Source organism: Rhinolophus ferrumequinum, chromosome 23, assembly GCF_004115265.2.
Source record: "Rhinolophus ferrumequinum isolate MPI-CBG mRhiFer1 chromosome 23, mRhiFer1_v1.p, whole genome shotgun sequence".
NCBI classification, from domain to species: Eukaryota; Metazoa; Chordata; class Mammalia; order Chiroptera; family Rhinolophidae; genus Rhinolophus; species Rhinolophus ferrumequinum.
The window spans coordinates 19,412,099-19,433,177 of NC_046306.1; the positions used below are offsets into that span (position 1 = coordinate 19,412,099).

Here is a 21,079-nt window from a genome sequence, read left to right on the forward strand (position 1 = left end):
TATTGTCTGCCTCCCCCCACTAGCATGTAAGCTCATGGGGGCAGGTTGGGTGAAAAAGGAACGGAGCCGAACTCTGCCTCCCTGTAACTTACCCCGCGAGTCCTAACTCTACACTGAAGGATGCAGAGACCCCCTCCATCTTTTCCAGCTCTCTCAGCCTCTCAGCTCTTTGGTGAAGTTCCTGGATTTTTCTCCAACTGCTTCTCACGTGGCAGCTCCCTTTCCTCAAGATGTAACTCCATCTGTCAGCAGCTCCCTGAGAGTGCCCAGACTGGAGGCAGGTAAAAGTGTTTGGAGGCCGACAGAGGGAAAATGGAGCCACGTGGGGAGGGAAGAAGCAAACAAAGATTCAAGGGAGAGAGACCTGCGGAGTTGCTTTCGCACGGGCCATTTGCCATTGGACTACTCCACTGAGGAGCCTCTACTTCTCCTACATTCCTCCCTCCAAGCATTTTAACTGACAGCCTGACAACCCTCAGGATCCCCGTTTTCCAGAGAAATCTAGTGAGTACACCCAGGTGAACACCAGCTCCAGGACACAGGACACAAGGCCTGGTGGGTGGGGGAGGCGCGGGGCACTCTCCCCCCCTCAGCAGGAAGGCCAGTCCACAGCAGGAGTCCAGGATTAGGGGGGAGAATCAATCCTCAGATACCCTGGAGCTAGAAGAGTCTAGAAGGGTTTTAATGAAAACAAAGCCCGCTTGGGCCAGATGTGGTGAACTCCAAGGTGAGGACGTGCTGTCTGTGGTTAGCAGAGGACTGAAGAGAAGAGGATTGTTTGCAATTACAGGACCACACGGCCCTGGGATTAGCAGGTGGCTCAGGTGAGCTTCCTCGCTCAGCTCTGCTTTACATCCTGAAGACGTGACTCAGTGATGGCCCTGCCCATGGCACACACTGCATTCCCAGTCCCCATCTCAGCAGGGGGCAACATCTTGGTCAAGCCAAAGTCTGATTAGTCGGAGAGGCCAACGTGTCACAGCACTCTGGGAATGTTCAATATTTACAAGGGGATGACGTTGGGAAAATAATTACTGATGATAAGAGGCAATCAGCAGCGGGGAACTCCTCCACTGCTCAAGTGGTGAGAAATTAGGATGGGGCTCAGAGCTGCGAGGGTTTGTCACGGGGACAACGGAAGGGGTTGGAAAGTCACTACCTCTGCTGATTCTGTTAATAGGATAAAGCAGCCTCGCAAATAAGATCCAGACCCCAGGAGGCCTGCATTTGAGGGGATTTAAAAATCAGGCCAGGTCCTGCCAAGAGCTTCACTTGTAGATGTGTTAGAACCGGAAGGGAGCTTAGAGACCAGCAGCGCCCCTGGTTCTGTTTGGAAGGTTTCTGCCTTCTCAAACTACTGCAAGCATTAAGTAATAATTAATTTGTTTTCACATTTTTTATTCATCAAAGACACATAGAGGACTGCCAGCTGGGACAAGCAGAAGACACGGGGTTGATGTCACTTCAGCCCCAATGAAGAGCGCTATTGTTTTTTTGTCAGCCCAGACATACTATCCCGTGTAAATGGAGTTTCCCTTTGAAAACATTTCACATAACACAAGTGTCCATTTTGAAATACCTGAGGGAGCCTGGAGAATCTGTATCAGAAACCCCATTTTATATGGAAGCAGACTGAGGCCCAGAGAAGGTAAGTGGCTTGCCCCAGGTCACACAGCTGGCTGTCAACGGGACCAAAGTTAGATCTGGGGAAGCAGGGATGGGGAAAGGCTATCTTGGACACACAAGGGCAAGGAAAGAGTAAGGCATGGCAGGGCATGCAGTGGCTGGGTGTGGGCTATGGATGCCACCGCACTTGGCCTTGGCTCTTATCCTCAGGCCTTACCAGCTGTGGGACCCTGGCAAAAATGACAGAAGCTCCGAGCCCATTCTCACATTGGTTGGATAGGGTTGGATAGGGTACTTACCACCTATTGTTGTGAGGATTATGTAACAAATCTACTGCTTTTCCTTAACCCTTTTGTGTGGATGGTGGTACTGATGGGGAGTGGTCTGTGTAAACCTAAGATAAACAAGCTTGGAGGAAAGGTCACATGACCCAACTTCCAGGTGCTGCCCTAACAATGCCAGTGGGAGACAAATCCTGTCCCAGTGGAGCTCTGAGCACTCAATTGCAACGCTGTCACTTCTAGGTAGTTACTCAAAACTGACGGTGCCTCAGAACCCAGGCCGTATCCAGATTTACTACCTCTCACTCCCTGCAGGGTGGGACTTGGGAATCTGCACTTTAAAAATTTTTATTGATGTAATTTGTACACCGTAAAATTCACCATTTTAAAGTGTATACTTTTACTGGTTTTTAGTATATTCATAAAGCTGTGCAACCATTACCACTAATTCCAGAACCTTGCATCACCCCAAAAAGAAACCCCGTACCCAGGAGCAGTCACTCCCCATTCCCCACTCTCTCGTTCCCTGGCAACCACTAATCTGTCTGACTTGCCTATTCTAGACAATTCATATGAATGGAATCATATAACGTGTCCTTTTATGTCTGGCTTCTTTCACTCAGCCCAGTGTCTTCAAGGTTCACAAAGCTGTAGCACGGATCAGGGCTTCGTTCTTTCGGAATCTGCACTTTTAACAAGCTCCCCAGGTAGTTCTGATGAGTGGGTTTCGGGGAGGAAAAGAATAGCAAATGCACACAGGGAGAAACTTCTGGTTATTACACAGGTCCAGGGCCTCAGTGCCAGGTGTGCCTGTCTCGGAAGCCCCACTGGTAACGGGCAATGCAGGCTGCTTGCCTCCTCTAGAGACTGCAGAGGTTGGGCAGGGTCTCCTGGTGCTCTGGGGGCAGATGTGTGTCTATGGACCATAGCCTGGCTACTCTGGGAACTGGGCAGATTAACTGCAAGAGAGACTCACACAAGGGGATTTGGTCTCAACTCAAAGACTTTAATGCGCATTACGCTCTTGAAAAACCATCTCCAAGGAAACAAGTGACCAAAGTCTTAACCAGCAGGAATTCTCATTCAGAAACCTGGTGTGAGCCATAGCCTTGGGAAAGAACAGCACGTGGGCTGTGATCATAGTACAACAGCTTGAAGTCAGGGTGGCAAGGCCTGTGTGCAGAATGGGCACCCCTTAGGACCCCCAGGAAACTGGGGTGTCAATACCCCTGTGGCCGACAGCACCACCGCAGGACTGGAAAGAACTAAGCTTACCGGGCATCTCTAGAGCTCTGAACTCCCACAGGGCCAAAGAAGCCTGTCCGGAGCAAGAACCTTTCTCTTTGTGGTTGAATCTCCAGGTCATCAGAAACTGTCATGGCGGCTCTGGCGAGGAAAGGGGCCGTACAGGAGGGTTGCCTAGTCCCACTTCTGGGTCTGAGGCCTCAGAATGGAACAGATGGGAGAGGCGTGGCACCAGCAGGGCCCCTGGGGTCAGGGGTCACAACAATCTTGGAAGATTACCCACTGGGACCTCTGGACAGGAGGAGAAAGGGACTTAGATGGACAAAGCAAAAACTGATGACTTGTCACACTCAACTCAACTGTCTTCTGTGTTACGCCCCTCCCAATCCGGGGCTCTTGAGCAGTCACATGCCCACGTGTTCTGTGATGTATTCCCATTCAACAAGGGGCAGGCAGAAATTCTGGCTCATCTCCCTACTGCCCTGTTTAACTTTTAAAAAGTCACTGATATTTCAGACCCCTCAGCAGTCCAGGGTTTCTTGTTTAATAACCATCCTGTGGAATCAGCCATCAGTTCTCTTGGGCTTTCAGCTCAGTTTCTTTTCAGAAGGAAGCAGGCTGTTGTTGAGGCAGGTCTCTCCCAAGAGTTTCCATGGGAATTCAGTCAGGTTAGCACCAACGCCAGGCTGACAGGGAACCCACGAATGTGCCTTCAGGATGGTACAGCCTCTTTGGCACGGAAGGAACGGATTTGCTGGTGAAGGAGGGATCTTTGCAGGTCCCAGTAGGGAGGGGTAGGGTGCAGAGGCCAGGCCTGCAGCCGTGTGGGAGGGGGGCTCCCCTGGCTGAGGGCGTTCCCCATTAGCCGGTCTCCACACCCTCGGGGAGCTCCACCACCACCGGGGCGCAGTCCTCAGGCTCTGCCTCAAAGTCCCACCGAAATTTCTTGGTCAAGTGCGCCTGGAACTTCTCAGCTTTCCGCCTCAGGGTGGCATCCACGGCAATGCTGCGGGCGGAGGAAAAGAAAACCTACAGAGAACAGAGCATAAGTCACTCCTGAGAACACAGAGGGAGCCGAGAAAGCTGTGGAAATTTCCTCATGGTGTTCAGCTCTCTGGGGTGGGTAGATCAGCTGCTGGTGGCACAGGCCCAGGACACCTGCTGTGCTCCCCCCAAACCAAGAAGGAAGGTCCAAACACAGCTGAGAAGCTGGGGCAGGACAAGAATGGAAAATTACTATCTCGGGCAGAGATGCCCCACTGAGAGTAAGGCCAGTGGGGCCATCATCACTACGGCCCTGCCCTCCGAGGAGATCTACTGGGCACCCGGGCAGTAACTCAGAGGAAGGGGTAGTAGCTACACCAGCTGGTACTAAAAAGATGTGGGTGGCTTGCAAGCCCTGGATCCCATACAGTCCCAGGCGCTAAGCCAATGAGGCTGAATGGCTGCTCTAAACCCAGTGGCCACAGGCTGCCAGTCTGAGGCCTCTATTCCCCTTAAAAGCTGTCTTTGATGTTCTGTTAAAAAAATTGTGGTAACATACACTAACTCAAAATCTACCACTTTAACCAATTTTTTACATTATCATTTAATAAACTGTTAAATATGGGTAACACAATATTTATAATTTTAACCATGTTTAAGTGTACAGTTCAATGGCATTAAGTATATTCACAGTTATGCAACCACCACCACTATCCATCTCTAGAACTTTTTCCATCTTCCCAATCTGAAACTGTACCCATTAAATAACTCATTTCCTCCTTTCCCCAGCCCAGGGCAGCCACCACTCTCCTTTCTCTCTCCATGACTTTGACTGCTCCAGGTACCTCGTGGAAATGGCATCATTTCACTTAGCATAATGTCCTCAAGGTTCATTCATGTTGCAGCCTGTGTCAGAATTTCTTTCTTCTTAAGGCTGAACGATATTCTATTGTATGTCTATGCCACATTTTGTTTTCCATTCATCCGTCAATGGTTATTTGGGCTGTTTCTACCTTTTGGCTATTATACATACTGCTACTATGAACATGGGTGTAAAAACATCTCTTCGAGTCCCTGCTTTCAATTCTTTGGGGTATATACCCAAAAGTGGAGCTCCTGGATCGTAAAGCAATTGTTTCACGTTTAGAGGAATCACCATACCATTGTCTGTGCCATTTCACATTCCTATCAGCTGCGAAAGAGGCTTCCCATCTCTCCATACCCGTCAACGTCTGTTATTTTGTGGGTTTTGGATAATAGCTGTCATGATGCGTGTGAAGTGGTATCTCATTGTGGTTTTGATTTGCATTTCCCTAATGATTAGTGATGTTGAACATCTTTTCATGTATTTATTTGGCCATTTGTGTCTCTTCTTTAGAGAAATGTCTATTCAAGCCCTTCACCCATTTTTAATCAGGTTTTTTGTTGTTGAGTTACGGAGTTCTTTATATATTCTGGAAGTTAATTCCGTTTTGATGTTCTTTTTAATTCAGTTTCCTCTAAAACAAACATGGGCAGGGGCAGAATAGTAATTTTTCTCTGCATCTGAAATTCCATTCCCGGACGTCCCAGATCCCAACCCTTTCTAAGAATAACAGCAAACCCATTATTCCTCCTCATACTGTTTTACCGTTTTTCAAAGAAGTTTCACACAGCATCCTCGTGGATCCTCCAAATGCCCTGGGAAGACGTACCAGATGCTTATTTTTTAGAAACCGAGGCTGAGAGGAATTCAGTGACGGAACCAAAGCTATCCAGAAAGGAAGGAGGTTTTTCCCAGTCTACTCGATGGCTCCCCGCGGTACCACCCCAGACCCAGGAGCAGGACGGTGGAAGGAGCTCTTTGATCTCCATCACCCTCATGCCTTCACCGGCATGCAGACCACCCTGGAAGGAATTTGGGCTCCAGGCTCTTGACCTGGCAGGTGTTCTCTATGGCTGATTCCTTGGACGACATCCGTCCCACCTGCTTCTCCATTATCTCTCTGTGAGCAGGAGGAATGAGGCTCGTTCTCAGAGGTCTGTGTTTGGAGCCATTTTGTTACAGTGATAGCAGGGACCGAGTGATGGGAGGGGTGTGGAAACAGAAGGGGATTTACAGAATTTGGTTTCATTCACTTGGGAATTGACTAAATACGCGAGTGGGAAGCATAGCCACAACAAAGTACCAGATCAATAACTAATTAGAGGGGCTGCGTGAGCTTGGTGGCGAAAGGGCAGTGGGGAAGCTGGTGGCCTATCTGATGGAACTTACCCTGGAGCGCTGAACACAGAGCCCAGCTGAACTCTGGGGAGGGGCCTGGTCTGCGAGGCAGAGAAATCATGTTTCATACAGCATTAGTTCCAGAGGCCCTGCACACCCACGAGTCTGTCCCCAGAGGTCCTGGGAAACCTGCTAACTAAATTAGCAAAAGCTTTTTCCTGTCCCCCTTCCTTATTTGGTAAATTGAACTACTCTCTACGCAGCCCCTCGTCTCCAGCCACATTGAACAGCTGCCCAATGCTCTACAGCCTCTTCTGTGACTACACACACAGGCTTCTCCCCCTGCTTATAATACCCGCCCACCCGTTCTCTCCTCTTCAGCATAGCCACTTTCTGCTAATAATTTAGATTCAACTCAGACATCACCTCCTTTAAGATGCCTTCCCAGACCAAGGAATGAACAGGTGCTCCCCTATGTTCCCCCAGCTCCCAGGGTTACCTCGATCATAGCCTCAATCTCAATTAGGTAACAGGCCATTTATAGTTAAGCTCTCCCGAGAGACGAGGAGCAACGCCAAAGAAGTGACTCTTTCTCACACCTGCATTCCACACTCCTGGCACAGTCTGACATATAAAAAGGACCCATTAGGGGTGGCCGGTTAGCTCAGTTGATTACAGCGTGGTGCTAATAACACCAAAGTTGCTGCTGGTTCAATCCCCGCATGGGCCACTGTGAGCTGTGCCCTCCTTGGAAAAAAATAAAAATAAAAGAATAAAAAGGACCCATTCATTTTGGGTTCACTTTTGTACAGCGCTTAGCACCAAACAATTGCTCAATAATTATGTGATGGTGCTGGACAGAATAGGGGTCTCATCTTGGGGAGGAGGTGGCTTATTCACCAGGCTCCTGCATGCCAGCAGCTTACAGCCACCTACCTCCTTGTGACGCCTATAAAAAGCCCGAGCTGAAATGAATGCTCTAACCTGTTCCCTCAGCACTGCGCCTGAGCTTCCCTTCTGGCATTTCTCACTCACGCTGTGCTTGCATCACAGTCATCTGCGCTCCTTAAGGGAAGGGAATGAGTCCGAATTATCAGTGTGTCCAACACAGCATATCACCCAGGGCCAGGCATAGAGTTGGGGCCCATAGGACAGTCACTGAAAGGACAAAAATGAGGCGTAGGGATTGCCCTGCATTTGGCAATGGCCAGCAGCGAGAGGTTAGAACAGGCTGGGCTCAGACTCATCACTCATCCTTCCCACCCATCTCTCAAACACTGCCTGGTAGTAAAATCAACCAGAAGCAGGTATACCAGAAGCCTTCAGTCTGAAAAATAAGGCTTCTAATTTGAAAAGTGCTTTGTCTTTTTTAAAGAACTTGTCAATCTAATCTTTACTACAAACCTGAGAGGTAGGAGGACAGGAAATTAGTATTCCCATTGTACAGATGAGAACAGCGATAAATGCTGAGCAAGTGATAAAGGTCTAGCAAGAGCCAGTCCAAAAAGGGAAATCGCAATCCTTTTCCCCCACCAAAACCTTCTTCTTGCATTGACACAGACATAATACATCCGTCATATTTTCAGCATTGCCCTGTGGGGAGCCAAGGGGCTTGGAGACCAGGTGCTTCTGGAACTGTCTTCTCTGCAGGCCTCCAAGATCCAGGGTATAGCCCAGGTTAACTTTTTTGAAAAATCAACTTCATTGAGCTGTAATTTACATACAATTAAATTCACCCATTTAAGTGTTCGATTCATTCCGACAAATGTATAGTCAGGCAACCACTATGTGATATAATCAAGATAGACCTATGCTTATAGTTTTTTCTTTTGGTATCCAATTCTATGAGTGTGAAGGACCATGTACCACCCCAATCAGGATACTGAACAGTTCCATCACTTTACAAAACTCCCTCGTGCTGCCCCTTAGTGGTCAAACCCTCCCCTATTCTTCACCCCTGACATTCACTCATCTATTTTTATTTTTGTCCCTATAGTTTACACACTTAATATTTTAAAACCTCACAGTTTAGAAAAGGAGATGTTTAGACAATACTTAGTTTTTAAGCAATAATTTACTTTGATTCTGTTACTTTTTGATTAATTTTATGCATTTTTCAGGAAACTGAGAATTGACCTGGTTATTTCATTTACTGAAATAAAAACAAGTAAACACTTTTTAACATCACTGAGAAATGAATCATCTTAATATAGGAAGATTAATCCTGGATATTTCAAAAGTACTTTGACATAGGATAACATTTCACAAACAACTGCATTTATTTAAAACTAAAAGCACACCCATTGGGTATTTTTCTTTAAATATAAAAAATACTACTTTCATCATTAAGTCTGTGTATTCTTAAATTGTAAATTGCTTTAGTCAGAAATGTAAAAGCTTTCTTTTAAACCCAAGTTAAATAGAGTTCAGTCAGGTCACCTTGAGAAACTTAAAATATCAAGGTAGATCGCTGAGTCACTGTCTTATCCTACTTTTTGGCTAGACATAAAAGATGAAACTTCCTAATTTTTTCAATCCCCAAATGATTATCAACTTAGAATGAAACTAGCCAGAGGTAGAACATTTTATTTCCACTTGCAGAAGAAGAAAGTGGTGTTAAAAGCAAGACTATCACTTAGCATGATTAGCAGGAAAGTGAAAAGCAGTAGGAATCATGTCTGAGGTCAGTTTAAAGAAATTGGGATGTTTCATCTGGGGCTCTAAGATGTGACAGCCCACCACAGGCTTTAAAATCAAAGCTCAGCCCTGTCGTGCACTAGCTCTGGTCATCTTGGGCAAAATTATGTGCCCTCTCTGACTCTGTTTTCTCATCTGTAAAATGGGATTATATCCTTAATTTTGAGCATTGTTTTTGAGGGCTAAAGGAGACAGGGCACAGTATGTGTGCAAAGGTGATAGAGGATGGCAGGAGCACGTAGGTGAAGCTTATCATAGCTGGTATTATGATAAAATACTATAGACATCTTGTCAGAGGCAATGATTTCCCTCAAGACTTAAAGATGGACGCTGGCATTTAGAATACTAGCATGAGGTGGGGCCGGTCAGCTCAGTTGGTTAAGAGTGTGGTGTTGATAACACCAAGGTTACCAGTTCAATCTCGACTTGGGCCACTGTGAGCTGCACCCTCCTTAAAAAAAAAAAAAAAAAAAAAAAAAAGAATACTTGCAAGAAATGAAGCTGGAAAGCATATATGGCTCATTCTGACTAAAAGTATTAAAAAAACCCACGTTACATGACTATATGCTTAAATGCTATGCAATCAGCAGTAAGAATCCTTATTTTGTACATAACTCACTTTCTAACATACTATTAAATTCAGATTACTTTTATGGGTCTTAAGCAAACTGTGATGACTCAAGTTGCTTTAAATAAAGAAAAAACTGTATCTATTTTTGTAAAACAAATAATTTTTATTCAAACTCAATCTAGGGGATTTGTAAAACTAGTGGCATCTATTCAAAAGGGCTTCCAATGGCAGAGGCCATTACGTGGCTGACTTTATAGAAGCTAATGTGGTTGCTTTTAAGTGCTTATACATACAAACACCAGTCCCTCTCCATGGGTAGTAGCCATTTAAGCTCCTCAGTAAGAAAACCAGTTCCACTTACTCAACTACCTGGGGGGAAAGCAGGTGGCTGGCTGAGGAAGGCTTTTATGGGCTGATTCATTCACTCATAAACACCCTGAGTGAGTGCCTCCATGTGGAGGGACTGGATTCTCACCGCCAAGATGGCATCAACGTAACTCTCCATTACAAAAAAAAAAAAAAAAAAAATTTGTAATATCCTTTTCTACACTGTGCCTGTTGAAATCTCAGTCATCCTTTAAGCTCATGGTCAAACGCCCCCCTTTCCAAAGAAGTCATTCCTGATCCTCTGGCCCTCAAATTTCAACCCCAGTGTGAAGGACCCAACCCCTCTTTGGCTCTGCTAATGTCCTTTGATCAGACTTCACTGTGTAAACCCAATCATATTAGGGTCATCCGTTTACACTGCCACGGGAATTATGTGCGCTAGTCATCAAAAAAAACACCCAGTAACATAAAGCTAGGCCTTGACGAGGTGCTGAAAATAACCAGATGAATAAAATTAGGCTTCGGGTAAAACTTCAGGGCTCAGTGGGGGAAGTTAGCCAGACAATGCATGAATTTCAGCAAGGACAGCCTGTGCAATATAAAGTAACAAGTATAAAGCAGGCTCACAGTATGGAAAGGAGAGAGATCAGGAATGGCTTCACGGAAAGGCATGCCTTGAGAGCGTCTCGTAGGATAAGTAAGTAGATACCAGGCAGAGGGAATATCAGGTTCAGTTAAGAAGACACAAAACAGTTAAGGCACGAAACTTTATACCCATTTTCATCAGCCATCCCAGATGAAAAAGGTCTAGAGAGCTGCTGTGCTTACAGTTACCAATATTGTACTGTACACTTAGAAAATGTTATGAGGGTAGACTTCATGTGATGTGTTTTTTACCACAATTAAAAACAACAACAGGGGCGGCCGGATGGCCCAGTGGTTAGAGTGTTGTGCTTATAATACCAAGGTCACTAGTTCAATTCCCAGATAGGCCAGTGAGCTGCGCCCTCCACAACCAGATTGAAGACAACGAGCTGCCGCTAAGTTTCCAGAGGAGCGGCCGGATGGCTCAGTTGGTTAGAACGTGAGCTCTCAACGACAAGGTTGCCGGTTCAATTCCCGCATGGGATGGTGGGCTGCGCCCCCTACAACTAAAGACTGAAAACGGCAACTGGACTTGGAGCTGAGCTGCGCCCTCCACAACTAGATCGAAGGACAACGACTTGGAGCTGATGGGCCCTGGAGAAACACAGTCCCCCAATATTCCCCAATTAAAAAACAAAACAAAACAACAACAACAAGAAGGCATGAAACAGCGCCCATGTCTGGGAACTTGCAAGGAGACCACCGCTGCTGGAGCCGATGGGGGAAAACGGAGAAGAAGCAGCTGGAGAACAGGTTAGGAGTCAGGGCAGAATGAGCCTTGTGACCCATGTTTGGGCTTTGAACTTTCTAGGCAATGAAGAGCTGCAGAGAAATAGGATCACATGTGCATTTTAGAGCAGCAAGTCAGGTAGGAGCAGGGAGACAGACGGACCGACGGGTAGGCATGGAAGCTCTGGTGTAGTCTGGATGAGGCCTGGGTTAGGGAAATGGTACCAGGGCAGGCAGGACCGCCTTCTAAAACACTGCACGCTTTCTCGAGTTATTTGGTAAATTCATTTACTTTCCCTCCAAAATATAAGCCGCCAAGTCAGGGACTCTGTCTTACACTATATTCCCAGTCTTAGAACAGGGCCTTGTATACAGCAGGTGCTCAGAAAATACTTGCTAATTCAATGAACTAATCTCTTGAGGGCATGAACCCTTTGGTGAAAAGTCCAAAGACAGAATTCTTCCGACCATTGCTTTGCTACCCCTCCTGGGCATCCAGCAATCCAGCTGGGCCCTTTCTGCTTCGTAAATCATTGCTGGCAACAAAGGCTCAGCAATTAGAGCTCAGCGTTGGTTGCACTGCCAATGGTCGGGACAGCCAGCAACACAGTGTGGCCCTCCTGTGTCTGTGCAATGGCACTGACGCACATCGTGAGGGTTGCACACATTCCTGTGGGCTGCAGCCACTGCCAGAGGCGAGTTCGCCTCCTATTCCTCTGCCACCCACAACCCAGTCACGTTTTATACCTCTGCTGAAGTGGAATACACCCGGCTCCAGCCATCAGTTTGACTCATCCCCACGGTCTACCCATGTCCTCCAGCTGCCAGAGTTTTAAGTCAGCTGCCTGCTCACAGGAACTTTTCCAAAAGCACATTGCTTTTAGAAAAGTGTTCTGGACCTCCTGAGAAGCAGGCACGATGGGGTCTCCTCTACTATTAATCAAGGATCCTTTTGGGGGGATCTACATTGTGTTCAGTATGTAGGGGCATAAGCACAGGCTGTAAACCAAAACTCAAGCCTGGGCACAAAGCCTGACTCTGTCACTTACTGCTGTGTGACCTTACATAAATGACTTAACCCTTCTGAGTCTCAGTGTTCTCATTTGTAAAATGGGAATAATCCTCCCTAATTTACAGCGTTCCAGTGAGATTAAATTAGGAAACCGACATAGTATGGTAAACAAGGTACCTGATACCCAACAGGCACTCAATGAATATTCGTTCCTTCCCTTACCACGGGTGAGAGTAGGAGGTCCGTGACTAGCCACCTTGTAAGGAGCAGGCCTTGTGGGGAACACACACAGGGAGAAGCAGCTCGTGGACAGAAAATATGGAAACTGACAGCGGCTGTCCCAAGAACATAAAGAAAGCCAATCTGTTTGCAAAGGGAGGAAATAGCACAGGATGAAGACTGTAAGTTGTTTGAAGCTTCTTCCCTAATTACCACTTGGAATGAAAATTTAATTGCCAAGTTAAAAGCAAATTTCACTATTTCTGTCAGAGAATCTCTGCAGAAACTGACACATTTTGTTTGAATAGGAAATCAAAGTTACTTTAATGCCTCAATGAGATCTAAGGAGCTGCAGATGTTTCCCTGGGAGTAACAAACTTCCCGACTCTGTCTTATTGGGTTGCAGCGATGGCTACAGGGAGAAAGACTGTTTTGAGCTGAGTAATTCAAAGAAGCAGAGTGTTGTGATTCCAAGCACCCCAAAGCTAGGCACTAGGCACTCTGGGGGTGACGCAGGGAGAGGGTGGTCCAGAGAGAGGGTCTCTGGCATCAAGGAGCTTACAGTCGAGTAGGAGAGAGAAAACCAGGACACAGTGTAAGGTTGGGGAACTGAAATCAATAAAACTTTGGGTTATGAAAGAACAGCAAGAAACCAAAAGGTAACCCTTCTGAGGGTGCAGAAGACTGCTCACCTGTAAGGTGCTGGTGAGGAAGTTGTCCTGGGAGACAATGTCCACAAAGAAGTCGGCAGGGATCTCGCCGAGCTGGTGGTACAGGATGGAAATGAGGTTCACGTAGAGACCGTGGTGCTTCCCCATCGCTTCCTCCGACCGGCACAGGAGGTTCAGGAGCTGCTTCCAGTGCTCAAACGCTTCATACACATTCCCCAGCAGGAAGCATACAAAGGCAAACTGAAGTTCACCTGAAAGGTACAGAGGGGAGAAACAGTCCTGAGGGAAGGGGGCACCAGCTGACTCTCCAAGGCCATCACGTCCACTGGACCTCAGCCAGCAATGGCCTTTTCTCCTCGTCACTCCTGCAGAGACTAGCCTGGGGTCTTGTACCAAGTGAGTGCTCAACAGAAGTTTGCTGAACGGCTATAAATTCAAGCCATGAAAAACCAAACCGTGGTTTTGGAATTCTGTAAAATCAGACTGCAAGAGAAGAGGTACACCTAGTATTTGCCTGGTATTTAAAGAATTTACAAACACTGTCTATGGATATTATGCCAAGTGGATCCCAAACCCGGCTGCCTATCAGAACTACTAGGAGAGCAGGAGAGCCTGCTAAAAACAGCTGCCCAAGCCTCACTCCCTGGCTAAGGATGGATGATGGGGCCTCAGTATTTGTAGCTCTCATTCTGATGCAGATGGTCTGCCCCCGGGTCAGGAAAATGCCGTATTACACCACGTGATCCTCAGCCCAACCCCACAAGCTGCTCAGGGAAGATGGTATTTGCCTTGTTTTGTAGATGAGGTCAAGAGACTTGCCCAAGATCACCCACCTAATGTCGGCGATGTGAAAAATGGAAAGATAAAATAGTTTTCCTAATGGGTGGGAATAGATCTAGAGCCTACCAGAACGGGAAAACTTGTGAGTACTTGTTCCAGGGTTAGCTTGCCAGCCAGATTATTTTTCTTTGATTAATCACTGGGCTCTGTGATTTAATCTCTGTGAGCAGGGTGGTGGCCAAGAGTGTGGCCTCTGGAGCCAAACTGCCTGTGTGCAAATCTCAGCTCCACTGCTTAGCAGCTGTGCGACCTTGGGGCAGGTTACTTAATCTGTGAATGCTTCAATTTCCTTATTGGAAGGTTTTAGTGAAGGTTTGAATGAGTTAATATAGTATACGTAAAGCATTTAGAATAATGTATGGCACAAAGTAGCACCCAAGCAATATTAGTTATTATTCCCACATTTCCACTGGAAGCCTGACTCAGACAAAGAGAACTGATGATCCTGAAGCCATTGTCCTTGGGCAGGCAACTGGCTCTCTGGTTACTGTTGCTGATCAAAGATGCTCTCTCTGGCTTCCAATTTAATGAGGGCTTCTGTGGACCTACATGTGGGCCATAAAAAGAACAGATGCATTCAACACCAAATACCTCTTTCAATGCATGGTGTTTGATCTCTGTCACCTCCAGACACCTGGGAAAACTAGTTCCCTGTCCCCAGGCCTGTAACTATGTTTGATTTGTGTGACTAGCTAGCTACCGGGTGTATATATGTTAGATGTTTGACCAACATTTTCAAAATACATGTAGTCAAATTTCTTCGTATGACAGATCTTAATGATGTGCTTCTTCAGTTGGCTTTTCCTGGTTAGTCTGTGAAAATATGAGCTTATTCTCTGAATTTAGGGCATTTATTTAAATTCATGCATTTCTGGCCTAGTCTAAAATTAAATTATGAGATCAGAAATAACTTCAAAGAGCTGTCATGAACGTACAAAGTTATCCCTGTAACAGACCTTTTCACAAGATTACTCTGAAGAATTGAAATATTTAAGAGGTAGAAAATATGATTTCTGTTCATTTTTAAGCCAGAATTTCAAGTGTTACTTATTAAATGAAAATAGTGTGTAACGCATTAAGATGCACTCATTAAAATGTCCCTTTTTATTAGCTGAGCCAATGATATAAAAGACCCTATATTTAAATTTCTCATTGATCTTCCAGTAGAAAAATATGCAAATACCTGGACAGGAAAAAATATAAATAGCTGTTAAAGATATCATGAATGGGGGCCGGCCCGGTGGCTCAGGCGGTTAGAGCTCCATATTCCTAACTGCCGGTTCGATTCCCACATGGACCAGTGGGCTCTCAACCACTAGGTTGCCAGTTCAATTCCTCGAGTCCCGCAAGGGATGGTGGACTCCGCCCCCTGCAACTAAGATGGCACCTTGAGCTGAGCTGCCTCTCGGATGGCTCAGTTGGTTGGAGCGCGGGCTCTCAACCACAAGGTTGCCAGTTCGATTCCTCGACTCCCGCAAGGGATGGTGGGCTGCGCCCCCTGCAACTAGCAATGGCAACTGGACCTGGAGCTGAGCTGCGCCCTCCATAACTAAGACTGAAAGGACAAAAACTTGACTTGGAAAAAAGTCCTGGAAGTACACAATGTTCCCCAATAAAATCCTGTTCCCCTGCCCCAATAAAATCTTTTTTAAAAAAAAGGTATCATGAATGTTTGCTGTCACTAGTAATCAAAGAAATATACAGTTGACCTTTGAACATGGGGGTTGGGGTGCTGACCCCCTGCGCAGTCAAAAATCCGTATATAACTTCTGACTCCCCCAAAACTTAACTGTTCCTTGGTATCTGCAGGGGATTGGTTCCAGGACCCCCCACCCCTGCAGATACCAAATTCAGTGGATGTTCAAGTCCCCCATATAAAATGACATAGATCAAATGTATACAGTCGGCCCTCTGCCATCTGTGGACTCCCAGTTGGGGAATCAAAAATAGTATAGGTATGTATTGAAAAAAATTCCCATGTAAGCGGACCCACACAGTTCAAACCTGTGTAGTTCAAAGGTCAACTGTAAATTGACCAACCATGCAGCTGTACGAGGCCTTTGCTAAATTGCCACGTCAAAGGTGATGGGCAATAGCCACCCAGCAGCTGGTGAGGACGCATAACCTTCTCCTGGTTGGTTGCACCCTCTGACCCAACAATTTCAAGCCGAAACATATGCAGAAATATATATAAGGATGTTCATTAGAGAACACATATAATAGGTAAAATGGTAGCATCTTAAAGGTCCATCAGCAAAGGGCTGGTTCATTAACTATGGAACTTAAGCAGCCACTAAAGTGGAGTGACTGTTTCAGTGACACGGAAAAATGTTTATATGAAAGTAGATTACAAAATAATATACTGCAATTCTGTTTTTATACAAGATCACATACATATATATACACAAACATGTATCATTTTAAAAAGACTAAAAAAAAACACACAGAAATTTATAAGGAATGAAATGAAATACATATACAGAGGTTGCAAAAAAAAGTATACATATTTTAAGAAAGGAAAAAACTGTATTAAAATTGTAATACTCACTATATACCGATAACAACAGATGAATACAAGTCATGTGTATACATTTTTTGGACACCCCCAGTATATATAAAAGATGGAAAGTAAATACATCAAAATGTAAAAAACAATTAGTTCCAGGATGTGAAAATTGGAATGCATTTTTTTCCTATGCTGAACATATATGATGTGTGCAATAAGGGAGAAAAACAACATAGAAACTATAATAATTTTTTAAAAAGTTACTGTGCTGGTCTAAACCAGTAAAGAGACCAAACAGACCAAACAGCACCTGGAGAGACTCAGGGACAAACTGAGGAGGGAGGTGGGATCCCTGGAACCGGCATCCTGGGGCTTTGGTCTCATTCCCACCACTTTGTCAGCCAAATCCCTTCCCTCTATGAACCTCACTCTGTAAAATGAGGGGCTGGGTCACACCAGTGGTTCCCACACACAGGACTGTTTGCAGCAGGCTCACCTGGGGTTCTTGTTTCATTACATAAGTAGACAGATAAACTGCTGGGGCCCCACTCGGAATCTCTTGAATCTGTCTCCAGGAGTGAGGCCTGGACATCTGTATTTTAATGAGTGTACTGGCATGGCTGCCTCCTAGACAGCTTTAGGAACCACTGCACTAGATAAGCCAAGATGTACCCCGACTCCAAAGCCCCCCTACTATATACCCCTCCCCTAGCCCACTCCCAAAGAGCCTTGCTTCTGCTCACCGAGCACATCCTGGGGGTTGCTGGGGAACTGCTTGCTGAGCACAGTCTCCAGGGCATAGCTCAGGTCCATGCTGTGCCTGGTTATCTCTGCTGGCGTGGCACCTGCCGGGAACATCTGGGTGGGCAGCTCTGAGAAGCGGATCTCTGTCCCGGCTTTGGGCTTCATCTCAGGCAGCCGGGCCAGGCCTTCCTGGTAGCTTTTGCACTCGGTGCCGCAGCGGGGTAGATTCTGCCCCACGCGGTCCTTGGTATGCCTCATGGAGAGCACAGGCAGCATCTCCGAGAAGGCACAGATCTGCCGGCTCTCAGGCTGCAGCCTCTCCATTGTGGCCTCAGTGATGAAGCTGGTGAGTGAGACCCACTTCTTGAGCGTGGCGTATGGGTAAGGTCCCAGGAACGGGTCCAGCTCCTGGAGGTTGGCCCTCATGGCCTCCACCTCAGCCTCTGGGGCAGGGGAGAGGTCTACCTCTTCCAGGACTGCGTTCCAGCGCAGGACCATCAGCCCCCGCTGCTGCAGGCTAAGGAAGAAGCCCATCCGAGGGCCCACCTCCCTGGGGTAGGCCTTGTCCACAGAGCTGTAGTGAAGGAAGTGGATGCCTGGTGGGATCATTTTCACACCCCGGAACTTGGGCCCCACCTCCCAGGAGTTGTAGTCAATGCCAAACTCTGTCCCCTTGGGCATATTCAAGATGACCACAGTGGCCCCTTCAAAGAAGAGGTGCTTGGCAAGTTCAGGATCCATCTGCGTAGCAGCCATGGACCAGTGGTGGGTGACCAAAAGGAGAACCCTTCTTGTCTTTCAGAATAGCTGAAAAAAGAAAGAAATCAGAGTTCATCAGAAGTTGGGGAAGCATACTTCATTTGCTGAGCATTCTCTATGTGTCAGATACTGAATTAGACTCCTGACATAATTATCTCCCAGAAGTTATCTCCTCACACAACCCTACATCAGCTTTATACATGAGAAAAATGAGAAAGAGAGAAGAGGATTTTCGTGTTTTGGTTTAATGAGCAAGAACACTCACTTTATAACTGCAAAGGCATGAAAGAGAAGTGACATGTTCAACGTCACACAAATTAGAACCTGGGTACCCTGCCCTCCAGGCCAGTGTTCTGTTCATTGTCCACTTAGGATCTGCTCTCAGATCACTCTCCCAACAGAAGATGAAGGTGGAGAAAGCCTGGATGGTCCATTCTAACCTATAACTCTGCCTAACCTATTGCTGGAGAAACCCAGGAGTTGAAAAGGATGATTAAATCAAGCATACACCCAGTTTCCCACAAACCTCAGGGAAGGCCCAGAAATGGACAGAGGTGGAAAGTGGATGCTCAGCATCTAAAATTCACACTAGATCGGGGAGGTGAAGAGTCTGTTAACCACAAACCTCCCCTTCTCCTTTTATGCATAAAAACCTAAAGTCCAAGGAGTGAAACAACTTCTCAAAGGGCCTAGTCAGTGGCAGCTCTGGACCACTAGCCCAGAATGGATTCAGGTGGCATGGCTGGCCTAGGACCAGTATTTAGAAGAGAAAGAGCTCAGAACATTTATTTTACCTACCTCTGGACAACCCATGAGGACACACTGTAAAAATTCTGTAGGCAGACAAACACTGCCTGCGTGGTATTTATTTATAAGACTGGTTCCAACATGAACTAACTTAAACCAAACAATCATCTAACCTTCTAGTCCTAAGACACCTACCTATTCAGTTTAACAAATAATCACTAAATGCCTGCACTGTGCCAGGATCTTTACCAGGCACTTAATAAAACATCCAGTGGAAGACGGTCACTGTCCTGTAGGTACTTCCAATCTAGCCAGACATACGAACAAGAGCCCAAAATTTCATAAACAGAAGAACCAACTGCCTGTTTAATTCTCTTTACTTTTTCTTTTAAACAAACAAAACAGTGAGGAACAGAAGACTAACCCTTTTCCAAAAATGTTAAGGGCCTATTTTACCGTCTTAACTTAAAAAACACTACAAATGACTCTCATTCTACATCAGCATTTTTTTTTCAGACTTCATGTCACACCTCATTAATGGGTCAAGAAATCAATTTAGAGAGTCTCAACCAGCATTAATTTTTTTAAAACAAAAAGAACAGAATTTTAAAAAAAATCAAAGCGCAGCGGGTGTAGTATAAATCACTGTTTTTTGAAGCTTTGTGGGTTTGTACGTCCTTTTGGTTGCAACGTAAAGTGTATTTGTTCCCATCGGTCACAGTCAAAAAAGTCTGAAAGTCACTGTTCTAAATAATTTATATATCATCATCTTCCTATTCCCAAACCTGATTTCAAAAGGTACTTAAATAAATATTTGCTAAATGAACAGCTCCTGCTTTTAGAGTAAGTGCTCATCGATTAGCTACTTTCCCTTACAGTAGTGGCACCTGTATGCTCCTCCTTGATAATGACATTCCTCTTGTTCTAATTCCACCAGCCTGTACTAGTCATTATATCTTCAGCAGCTGACACATGTCCTGGCACAGAGAAGCAGCCCTGGAATGCAGAAAGTCACATCTACCCAATTCTCTCCACCACCTCCTTAATCTAAGCTACCACATCCCTCACCCAGAGTGCTTGCCCCTCCAATCCATTCTCCATCCAACAGCCAGAGTGAGCTTTACAAAATGCCAATCTAAGCATGTCACCACCCACACTTAATACCCTGTGAGTGGCTTCCCATGTGGCTCTTGGAGAACCAAAATTCTTACCATGACCTCCAAGGCGTGCATGGTCTGCTTCCTGGCAACTCCTTACGCTTGTTTCAGAACACGATCCCCCACCAAGCCCTCTGTTCCAGTCACATCTTTTTCAGACACTCAAACGGGAGGCTCCTCTGGAGAGAGAACTCTTCGTTCCCCTCTCTGTCAAATCGGTTTTCTGATCTCAATATTCCCTCCTCGGTCAAGCTTCCTTGACGCTGGGCTAGATCAGGTTTCCTGTGTGATCCACTCATGGCGTCTTGTGCCTTTTCATTTCACTTATCAAGGTTGCAATTTTGCCTACATTTAATAGAGGGCTGTCAGTCACCTCCATGAGACCTCAGTCTTTTTGTACCTCTAGCACATATTAGACGCTTTAATAATAAAAACATGATATCCGTTTTGCAGTTGAGAAACAAAGGCTCAGTTCGGAGAAAGACCTTACCTAAGTTACAGAGAATCGGACCGAATCACGTCGGACGTAGCCAATGTGTCGGGCCCCCAAGTTCTAAAGTTAAGAAAAAAGGGAAGTTACGCCGGGTGCTCTAGGAAGTACTGGCGACGGTTTCTCGGGCACAGGCCTGCAGAGACATCGGCGTCCCACCACTGGCCCACAGATCGGGACGCGGCTGTCCCAGCGAGACGCCCTAGTTCAGGGCACTCCGTGATCCGGAGCGGGACAGAGGGGTGGCCCCGCCAAATGACAACGAAGCAGAGGAGTTAAACCACCGCACTCACCAGCCTCGGTCTCACTCCCCGCGCAGACACAGCGGAAACGCCCCGGAAGTTGTACCGCTTAGGCGTAGGACAAGCGCCACGGGAAAAGCGGCCCGGCAGAGCTCTTGGTCACGGAAGGAACGGTCCGCGCCTGCAGATTCCGCCTCATAAAACCTTTTGCTTTTCGTTAACTCGTTTTAGCTCCTGAGCCGTGGATGACAACTTTCGTCAAACTGTGCATTTTTATATCCCGCTCCAGAAACACATCCACCAGCCATGGTCCTTTGATCTCAGTCCTGGTCACTGAAGCTGGGGTCAAGGTCATGGCTGCTCAGTAGCCACAGTCAGATGCTC

General features: G+C 46.3%; 1 protein-coding gene across 6 annotated transcripts; it reads right to left on the bottom strand.

Annotated features, from left to right (window-relative positions):
* Nucleotides 1–2,892: 2,892 nt before the first annotated feature.
* On the bottom strand, nt 2,893–20,882 carry AAR2 (AAR2 splicing factor). Of its 6 annotated transcripts, XM_033095254.1 has the most exons (6): nt 20,747–20,794; nt 20,454–20,516; nt 20,018–20,308; nt 17,300–18,107; nt 13,232–13,461; nt 3,927–4,181 (listed from the first exon to the last, which is right to left on the bottom strand). In XM_033095254.1, the coding sequence occupies exons 4-6, from the start codon at nt 18,054–18,056 to the stop codon at nt 4,014–4,016; spliced, it is 1,155 nt and encodes a 384-aa protein (XP_032951145.1). In that variant the 5' UTR covers nt 18,057–18,107; nt 20,018–20,308; nt 20,454–20,516; nt 20,747–20,794; the 3' UTR covers nt 3,927–4,013. The 6 variants fall into 6 exon arrangements, with proteins under 6 accessions (XP_032951147.1, XP_032951145.1, XP_032951143.1 ...); XM_033095252.1 differs by lacking the exon at nt 20,018–20,308 and having other exon boundaries at nt 20,747–20,818; XM_033095253.1 differs by having other exon boundaries at nt 20,454–20,787.
* Between the last annotated feature and the right edge of the window lie 197 nt (nt 20,883–21,079).

Excerpts from the sequence above, each read along its gene's own strand:
- AAR2 (XM_033095256.1), bottom strand. The coding sequence starts at position 18,056 with ATGGCTGCTACGCAGATGGATCCTGAACTTGCCAAGCACCTCTTCTTT. Across the intron at positions 13,462-17,299 it reads CAACCCCCAGGATGTGCTCG|GTGAACTTCAGTTTGCCTTT; the intron begins GTGAGCAGAAGC and ends TGTACCTTTCAG. Across the intron at positions 4,182-13,231 it reads TCCTCACCAGCACCTTACAG|GTTTTCTTTTCCTCCGCCCG; the intron begins GTGAGCAGTCTT and ends TGTTCTCTGTAG.